The sequence below is a fragment of the Parasteatoda tepidariorum genome, chromosome 8, assembly GCF_043381705.1.
Source record: "Parasteatoda tepidariorum isolate YZ-2023 chromosome 8, CAS_Ptep_4.0, whole genome shotgun sequence".
NCBI classification, from domain to species: domain Eukaryota; kingdom Metazoa; phylum Arthropoda; class Arachnida; order Araneae; family Theridiidae; genus Parasteatoda; species Parasteatoda tepidariorum.
The window spans coordinates 32,318,618-32,328,792 of NC_092211.1; the positions used below are offsets into that span (position 1 = coordinate 32,318,618).

General features: G+C 31.5%; 1 protein-coding gene across 1 annotated transcript in view; it reads right to left on the reverse strand.

Annotated features, from left to right (window-relative positions):
• Positions 1–4,367: 4,367 nt before the first annotated feature.
• The window catches only part of LOC107454326 (nose resistant to fluoxetine protein 6), a 26,184-nt gene continuing 20,376 nt past the window's right edge, over positions 4,368–10,175 (reverse strand). The window contains exons 13-14 of the mRNA XM_043056084.2: positions 9,398–9,540; positions 4,368–4,629 (exon numbers count right to left, since the gene is read on the reverse strand). Of these exons, the coding sequence (XP_042912018.1) occupies positions 4,507–4,629; positions 9,398–9,540 (266 nt within the window). The 3' untranslated portion in view covers positions 4,368–4,506. The remainder of the gene's footprint in view (positions 4,630–9,397; positions 9,541–10,175) is intronic.

Here is a 10,175-nt window from a genome sequence, read left to right on the forward strand (position 1 = left end):
CTTAAAACCATATATATATATAATCCGAACTAATAAAAGATATTCTGTATAGTGCATAGTTACTAGAAAATATTTTTAAAATTATAATTTTATAATTACCAAGTTCTATTATCCCAATCATTACCAAGAAAAATATCATTGTAGTTCCGCCCTTCTGTTGCGATTTTGAAAAGCAATTTGAAAGTTCTAAAATTTTACAACTTTACATGAGCATTTAAATATCTTAAAAGCGTGAAACAGAAAGATTATGCTTGAAAGATTATACGGAAAGATACTTAAAAACAGAAAGATTATACTTGAAATCATTTGTTTGCTTTACCGCAGTTCTTTCTTATCTCGTATTTTATTATGCGATTTCAAGTAGAAAGTTAAATATTTTACAAGGCTGTCCAGCTGATTTAATAAGAGGGCTAACCACGGATTAATAACTAATACAATAAAAAAAAAATTTAGAATGAATTGCGCTATAAGTAATGTCTATGAAACTTCAAAAAGAAAGAACTTTCAATTAATGTAACATTATTTAAAAAATGGTACGTGAATTCTAAAGGAAATGCAATGAATGAAATACGAAGTTCTTCGATAAATTCCATCAAGAAAAATTTGTTTAGAGCTGAAGTCGCAATTCTTCAACAATAATTCAGCAATACTTCAGCGTCGCAATAAAATTCTAAATTTGATCTGCTTGGCAAACTTATATAAAATGGCCGTGCATTTAGGAACATTCAACTGAATGCAAAAAACCTCATGGATTATGAAATATATGTATTAATGTACTTCTTAGCTTTGCCCTAATTAATACGTTAAAATAAACGTATTAATTGTATGTCAAATAATATAATATCAATCTGCTTCGCTCCTGAGAAAAAAACACAATTTATGCACATTTGCATTTACTGGTAATGAAAACGCAATAAGATGATAGAATTTTAACAATCATTTGCTTAAAAAAAAGAATGAAATATGAAGTGGATTTTATTGCATAAAATAGTACTACAATCTTATATTTAAATATGAAGTTAAAAGTCATCGTCATTATGAACGAAATTTATCGATATTTTAAATTTTATACTAATCATGTATTTAACTATTTTGTTAACGTCACCATTAGTTACGTAAAGTAAATAAATGAAATATTTATCAAACTGTATTGAAAATTTCACTGTAATCATACATTTAAATGTAAGGTTAAAAGTCACCTTCGTTCATAAAAGTCACCTTCATTCTTCAAGTAAAGAAAATAAATATTAATCAAATTTTTCTTACATAAAATTGTGTTCTAATTATACATTTAAGTATTATATGAAACAGCTTTTTTTAATTTAACAATAATTTTATAAAATTATGGAATTTAAAAAAATAAAACAAGTAATTGTAAAGTAGTTATTTTTGTCTCATATCTTAAAAAACGAGTGAACGATGCATTTTCTATTAATTAACCATATTCATATAGTTTCACCAGCAAGAATAACATTATATTATATCAAAAATAAATTTTAGTGCATATTTATCTTTATCTACTTTTATAGTTACCTTTTTTTATAAAAATACTAGGATTAAAAAAGTGAACAGACTTTTTTTTAAATTTCCTTTTAATTAATATTATTCCTAAATTTCCGTGACAAGAAAATCCTTATCTTGCAATAAAAATGGATTTTGGTAAATAAATAAACAAGGCGACCATTTTTATACACGAATTTATGTATTTTTGATATCATAAACATTTCAAAAATGAAAATTTAATCAAATATGAATTTTATCCATCACGCAAAAAAAATTTTACCATACATTGTAAAAAATTTCTAATCAGATTTCGATAAAAAAAATACTAGCATCCTGAGAGCAGCGTCTGTAAAATACATTTTACCGTGAAATCCATTTCTAAAGTATAATTTTATTCCACACTTTTTACAGCACTGATAACAAGTTTTCTGTAAAAATTATAAAAATAATTTTGAAACAGCATAATTGTTTTTACTTAGATTAAAAAGAAATCAGTTACTTTTTACATCGCAAAAAGTACCATTTGATGGCAAATACGCCCATATCCAAAGTAAAAAAATTTAAAGAATTTTTACATCTTCAGTTAAAAAGTTGTTGTTTTCTTATCTTATTTTATGAACTGTTTTATATTTTAAGAAATTTTCCAATAGAGCTTAAAATTAAAATTTTCATAAGGATTGTTTTACATTTTATTTTATGAGCAGTTTCATTTAAAATAGGCTTATTTCAAAAACTTAGGTGGTTTCTCCATGCGATAAATCGTTCTTAAAATGTCATATAAATATTTACTTCATTCGTTTTTAATTTTCAAAAATGCCAAAAATATATGTTTCAAAATATTCATTCAAATTTAATGAATTCGAAGAAAGATATTGAATTAAATTAGAATTTTATGTTGACTAACCAGGTTGGAACTTCATATATTGATGATTAACGTCAAGTAATTGAAGAATTTCTCAATCCCTGCTAATTATTGCTCTGATTTTCACAAGTGAATTTTTTTTTTAGTCTCGATTCATATTGTAACATTGTAAATACTCAAAAACGTGTTTTTCTCTTTTCGCAGAATAACAACAGTAAATACTCAAAAATTTATCGTTCTCTAGTCATATTGTAACAATTTTCTACACAAATTAGCTATAAAACAAGGTTTCTCAAAATTGAGCAAAAATGTTTTAAAAATAGCTCCAAAACAAATATAGTCGAATTCTGAAACCACATGCATTCATTATTGAGTATAATGAAGTAAAAATTGAAACAGCGTATACTCATTTTGGAGCAAAATGTATAGTCCTAAAATTAATGAGAGGAAGGAGGGGAGAAATGTGTTAGAAAGGTGTTCGTTGGCTGGTAACGGGATTCGAACCAAGGACCTCCTAGTTCGAAGTTGGATGCTCTGACCATAGTTGTACACCCCAGTCCAGCGAGGGTTATACACCGAAGAGCCATTACATTATGACCACCCTGCTAATAACATGTAGGACCACCTTTAGCCCTCAAAACTGCTAGCACCCGCCGTGGCATTGATTCCACAAGGTGCTGATAGGTAGTCTGAGATATCTGGTACCAAGCGCTCATCAACTGGTCTTGCAATTCCCTCACATTGTGAGGGGATAGCGTGACAGTACGAATTTGGTTTTCCAAGTAGGACCACGAATTTTCTATTGGATTAAAGTCAGGTGAATTTGGGGGACAAGACATGACTTAAAAGTCACTGGAATGTTCCTCGAACCAATCCATGACGATTCGACCCTTATGACGTGGTGCATTATCCTGTTGGTAAACACCATCCCCAGCAGGAAAAACTGTTGCCATGAATGGGTGAACCTGGTCTGTAACTATGATCAAGTAGCTTACAGACGTCAGGGATTGTTCTATGAGGATTATGGGTCCTAATGTGCCCCATGAAAACATTGTTCCTGGGCGAGAAGCCATGAAAACCTGGGCGAGCCCATTGTTATAGATGGAGAGTGGTGAACATTCCATTTGCTTAAAAGTTTTTAAGGTATAGCGAATAGATTGAAAAGTTAAACTTAAACTTCCGATCATCTGACTAAGCTATTGAAACCTTTTTTTAAATAATTTCAGCCCTTTTTAAACTATTGAAATTAAAATTTAGTGTCTCAAGTTTTGTCATTGTGGTGGTTACTTTGTCTAACTTTCTTACTCTCCGTGGACTGGAGTGTACAACTATGATAGTTACAGTATCCAACTTAAAACCTGAAGATCCTTGGTTTGAATACAACGGACATCGTTCTCACATAATTTCACTTCGACAACATTTTTGAGACTATGTATTTTGCTCAAAAATGAATATAATATATTATTTCAATTTTCCTGTCAATAAACTCAATAATGAATACGTGGGGTTTTCGAATACAACTATAGTTGCTATTTTGACCAATTTTTTCTGAATTTTGAGGGACCTTTTTTTACATATTTGTAACAGTTATAAATACCTGAAAAATTATCATTCTCTGTTCATATTGTAACAGTACTCAATTGATATTGTAACAGTTGTTAATACTCAAAAATTTGTCATTCTCTATTCATATCGTAGCAGTTGTAAATATTCAAAAATGAGACACAATGCAAAATTTTCATAATTTCAGAAATCATTTTGTATTGAGTGAGTATTTTTATTCATCATTTACTTAAAATAATTGAGCAAGTTAGGCAAACTAATAAAAGTATTTAAAGTATTGAGTTTAAAAAGGAAACTAAATCTTTCTAAAATTGAAATATTTTTATAAATCTAAGTAAAACATTTGTAGAAATATTCCTACAACCTATTTTTAGTGTGAGAAGTATGAGTGGTCAGGGAAGTAACATATTTTAGCATGTGCATGTTTTCACACAAAATATTTGATCTAATTTTTTATTTTATTTTATGCAATTCTTCAACAAATGAGGCAATTTACAAGCATGATACATTAAAAAATATAAATAATTATTTAGCTAATTTAAAGTTAATAAATGTTTGAAATATATTTGTAAAGTTCTTCATCTATTCTGAAATTTGCTTCTGATAAGTTTTTCTAATCTGATTAAGGGTGATTCAAACGTCAGTGACACAAGAACAGAAAGCGCATATGTTACAATCAGCAAACCCAAAAACATCAGGATCTGAAAAAATGCTGCAATTAGTTTATTGAAAGTATTATTATACATTAATCATATTAGTTTTAGTTACATTAAATATATTATCTATTGATTATATTATTTTATTTTATATTACTTATATAATATTATTAGTAATAATATTACTAATATTATTATTAATATTAATATTACTAAATTTTAGTGAAGAAATCAATTTAAAGTGCATATCAAAGAGAATTAAAATTTCCTCGATTTTATTGTTTAGAACATTGCTTAAGAAAAATATGTAACAAAAGAAACTGTAAAAAAACAGTAGTTAATAAATGGTCAATCGCCATAACATGACGAAAAGACCTGTTCTCGTCCAATCACCGAAGCCTATACCTCACCAAGCGCTGTCAGTACTTGGGTCAATGACTAGGAAGGGTGACCATTTTGGAATATTGCGTGACGTTGGAATACCTTTCAAACCGCGAAGGCTCAGTGGTTAAGGCCTGTCACTGTGAAGAACTGCGGTTCGATCCTCAGTGGCGGCTTGAAGCACGTGCAGCTTGCGATCAATGGGTATCAGCTTGTCTGGGAAGTAAATGTGGCTTGTACTTAGTGCGGCCAACATTGCCACAATCATGCCATTAGTCTCGAATTTGTGGATCCTAAATCGCCATGATCCCCGTGGCTCACGATGGGCTGTTGCGGGAAAGCTTCACTTTTAGTTAATAAAATGTATTTTAATAGGTATTAAAAATATTTCTCTAAATTACAGAATATTTAATATATAAAAATAATTTTATAGTTTATATTTTTAGAAGATATGTAGACCGAAGAGTCATTACATTATGAGCACCCTCCATCTATAACAATGGGCTCGCCCAAGTTTTCATGGTTTCTCGCCGAGGAACAATGTTTTCATGGGACACATTAGGACCCATTATCCTCATAGAACAATCCCTGACGTCTGTAAGCTACTTGAACATAGTTGCAGATCAGGTTCACCCATTCATGGCAACAGTTTTTCCTGCGGAGGATGGTGTTTACCAACAGGATAATGCACCATGTCATAAGGATCGAATCGTCGAGGAACATTCCAGTGACTTTCAAGTCATGTCTTGGCCCCCAAATTCACCTGACCTTAATCCAATAGAGCATTTGTGGTTCTACTTAGAAAACCAAATTCGTGCTTCCACGCTACCCCCTCGCAATGTAAGGGAATTGCAGGACCAGTTGGCGAGCGCTTGGTACCAGATTCCTCAGACTACCTATCAGCACCTTGTGCAATCAATGCCACGGCGGGTGCTAGCAGTTTTGAGGGCTAAAGGTGGTCCTACATGTTATTAGCAGGGTGGTCATAATGTAATGACTCTTCAGTGTATATGCAATGTTCCATGTTCACCACATTAAGTGTTCTTTTCTTAATTCGTCTAATAAAATCTGATATCAACATCGGGGTTCGCAAATTAATATTTAAGCAAAGTAAAACAAACCTGTTGAATCAATATTGAGGAGGACAACTAACATCACAAAACATCAAAACCTGCTCTGATTTCAGTGGTATCCAGGGATTTTTTTGCTAATTTTTACATACACATTTTTGCTTCCGAGAACACCAATGTTGGCTTACCATCAAATTATTTACAATCACAATTAAGTGTGTGTTAACTTGAGTTTATTGTTGTCTTTGACGCTGAACAAAAATTTACTGTTAATGTATATATTTTTTTAACTGAGTAATAAGTATAATAATATTTTAATATTTAAATACCTGTGTACTGTATTCAATGTTGACGTATGCCTGTTTAGGCAGAGGGTGTGCGATTGTTCTTGTTTTCCAGTGGCGCCATCTATGCCCAAGAATTCGACTAATGCCACACCATACGTCACGTCCGCTTATAGGGCGAACCCATTCATACATCCATTCATTCATCCACAGATCGTAATTTTGACCAAAATAAGATAACGATCGATCTCCAATCCAGTACCCCCAGAGGTATTGATTTATTATGGGAACATGGAGGACTTCTGCGACTCGACAGATTTAACGTGCATCAGTCACTTTACTTCGGCCGGCAGGGTTCGAACCCACGAACTCTCGGACATGGGCCCAGTGCCCTACCAACCAGGCTATCTCGGCCCACTGTATTCGATCATTTTATAATATATAATTTCTATCCGCTTCTATTCTGTTAAGCCTAATTTGAATTTGGTTTAATATTTTCCGTATACTATGTGTTGCTTTGATTTAAAAATTAATTTTATTTTAAGAATTAGTGTGGCGCTTCCTAAACTAACTATTCCTATTTTAAATTGTATAGTAAAAATAACTTCACTGACTCTGATGTGTATAATTCCTTAATTTCATTAAACATTTTGCTGTTTAACGACAGCAAAAAAGTGTGGCAAAATTACTTTACACGAAGTAGTGTAGAGGAACATTATTGGCCCTTCACCACAGTACTCTTGGTGTAAAGTAGCTGCCTCTATTTTTATTGTTAAGATACACGAAAACTTTTTACAGTGTGTAAAAATGTTTGTGTGTTTTCCCACCTAAAAATGGCTGCAACTACTTGACATCAAAGTAGTAAAGTGAAACACCAGAGATCATATAGCCTAGAGAAGAACTTACTTAGCAATTCGTCTGGGCCCGTGGCGGTGACTATGACAACGACGTATAACTATTTCAAATAGGGGTGTGGGGTCATTGTTCAGGATAGATTTTTGCACGGGTAGGCGAAAGAAAGTGACTCTTTTTCTTCGATCTACTGTGTTAGCCGTGGAGTGAATCGAAGCTACCCTCCCAGAAATGAGCTATTCTTGTTTCCATAGCAGCAGACGGCCTCAGACTTTGAGGCGGGGAAAGTTCTTACGGTATAGTTCGTTCACCAGAAGTTGAGACTTGGCTCCACCTCCTAGGACGCAGAGTTCATTTCAGCGCGGAAGTTAGAAGAGAAACATCTCCGTTGTTGAAATTGAGACAACCCTTAATTTGCGCCAAACACAAAAAGTGAATTCTTTTTCAGTCACTTACTTTGCTTTATCATCTGTTATTATACCTTTTGTTACACTTGCTAATTAAATATAGTTAAATTTAAAAACTGCTGTTCTCCTAGCGAAATGTCTCATAAAGGACAAACTATTCACTCAAAATAAAGAAATATCATAAAAAAAGAGTGCAAAATATCAAACGATCGCCAAATAGCAACATTGTTCAGGATTGCTCACAACCTTCTCCCAAAAATAGCGAAATAGTATCGTCGTATACCACGTGATGAAGGCGGAGCCAAGTGCCAACTCCTGGTGAACGAGCTATAGACAAACTACAATCATAGTGTGGGAGAGGCTCACATCTTATTTTTAAAAACTTTTTGTTCGCCAATTTTAAATTTTATGCAGTGAGTTACTAGCGTAGTGAAACATAAAGAATTTTTTTTTCTGCGCTTTTTGGCGTAAAGCAGTTGCCACATTTTTTGCTATTCAGCAACACTAAAAATTATAATTGCAGTAAGATATGATATACATAAGAGTCAGTAAAGTTACTTTTACTATTCAGTAAAAAGTAAAAATCATATAACTTTAGGATGAATCTATGCACTTGTTCTAAAAATAAAATTAGTTTGTCAATCAAGCATACACACATCACCGAGAGAATAATGAAATGGCGACTAGGCTAGATAAAATTCGAATTAGGCTTAACAGAAAAAAAATAGAAATTAAATGGTATAAAATTACTTAATGTAATTGACAGATATTTAAAAATTAAAATATAATTATCCCTGTCACTCAACTAAAACACTCAAAGATTTTGAAACAGAGAACTTTTGTTTATGTGGATGCTTCGCAGCATGACAGAGAATAAGAAATTTAGGCCTTCTCGTACTCGATTGTTAACAATCTACTGGCAATCCAGGTAGACGGTGAAAAATTCAGTTAACATATTATTTTAAACTAGGTAATAGGTTTAGGTCTTAGAACAAAGAGATTGAAGAATTGGGATATTTAAATGCAGTTGTGTTTTAGATCAGACTTGGTTATCATTGAAGTTTAAGTGTTGCACAAGGTAATTTTGAATGGTGACCAACCTTTTTTCTAAAAGCGAATAGTACACTAACAGTTCGACTAAAAAATGGGATTCGATTTTTTTACTAAGTTTTGTTCTTAGTGAGAAATTTTCTGTGAATACATTTATAATGTAATAAGAATTTTATCGTTTCTAAGATGATCCTCATATTGTTAAAATTTTACTAGATACTTATCAGATACTACTAAACAAAAAACTTTTTGTCACGTATGCATGATGCATTTATGATTTAACAGATTAATGTGCATGATTAGAGTCACATAAATGATGCAGATTTTTCCTAATACGTTTATCAAATAGGCCCATTTCAAATTAACATTTCAGTTTTAAAACGTTTTAACTTTATCTCAAAATATTTATGATAAAAATATTTTTCAATCTCTTTTAAGTCCTTGAATTACGAATTACAATTTGTGTCTTTTTCATTTATGTTTTACATTAACATGCTGAACTGGAAAAATAATATAATTGCATTTCAAAATTGTCATATTATTTAGATTCAGATCAAGCAACAAGGTAAATATTTGAAGAGCTATTAATTGCTTTTTTCACAAAAAAACATGGTAAAAATAAATGAAAAAATTGCCATTTAATATGTTGACTTCTATCTCCGTGTAACATCTTTAAACGGGTTTAGCGCAGAACTTTTTAGGAGCTTTAATTTTATTAAAGAATTATTCAATTATATTAATAAAAAAATCCATTATAATTTGTACTTACAATTGTTTGATGAGTAAAGACTATAGTAGTTTTCCGCGAGAAAATATAAAGAGAAATCACAATCACATGTATCAGATATGCGCAGTAAGTCAATCGACTCAAAGGGATGAATAGCTTATAAGACAAAATTTTATCCACAACACCTGAAAGTACAATTTTATATTAAATAAGTATTGATGAAAATGTTTAGTTCATTTTATTTTGTCCTCTCTGTTGCGCATTAAATAAAACTTATTGATAACCTTTGTTTTTGCCTTTTTTCTTTTTGTCCCTTTTGTATCGATTTTATTGTACTACAGTCAAACCCCGCTATAGTGAACACGGCTTATAGTGAACTCTCAGATATAGTGAACGAAATGCTCGGTCCCGTGCCTGGCTATACACGTATAATGTTATTTTTAGTGGATATAGTGAACCAAAAAAGTGAGGAAGTTGGATATAATGAACTTTTTTCTATCTTCGACTGATTCCCCCCCCCCATTTTCTTTGTAATAATTTTGAAATTTCTACTTCAAAATAAATACATATACCGATTTTTAAAACCATCTTTAGAAACTACTTTCATGTGCTCGAATGGCAGGTTAGACAGGTTTAAAAAGCAGAATAACAGAAATTCAGAAAAAATTATCTGAGAGTCGGGAAGTGTTTCCATATCTGATGTTGAGGATTGCTCATCAGCTAAAGATTACTAATTTTTATTTGTACGCAAGACGAAGAGTGATGAAAAATAACACATTTTTTGCTACTACATAATATTTTTCAGTCATTTATATGAATA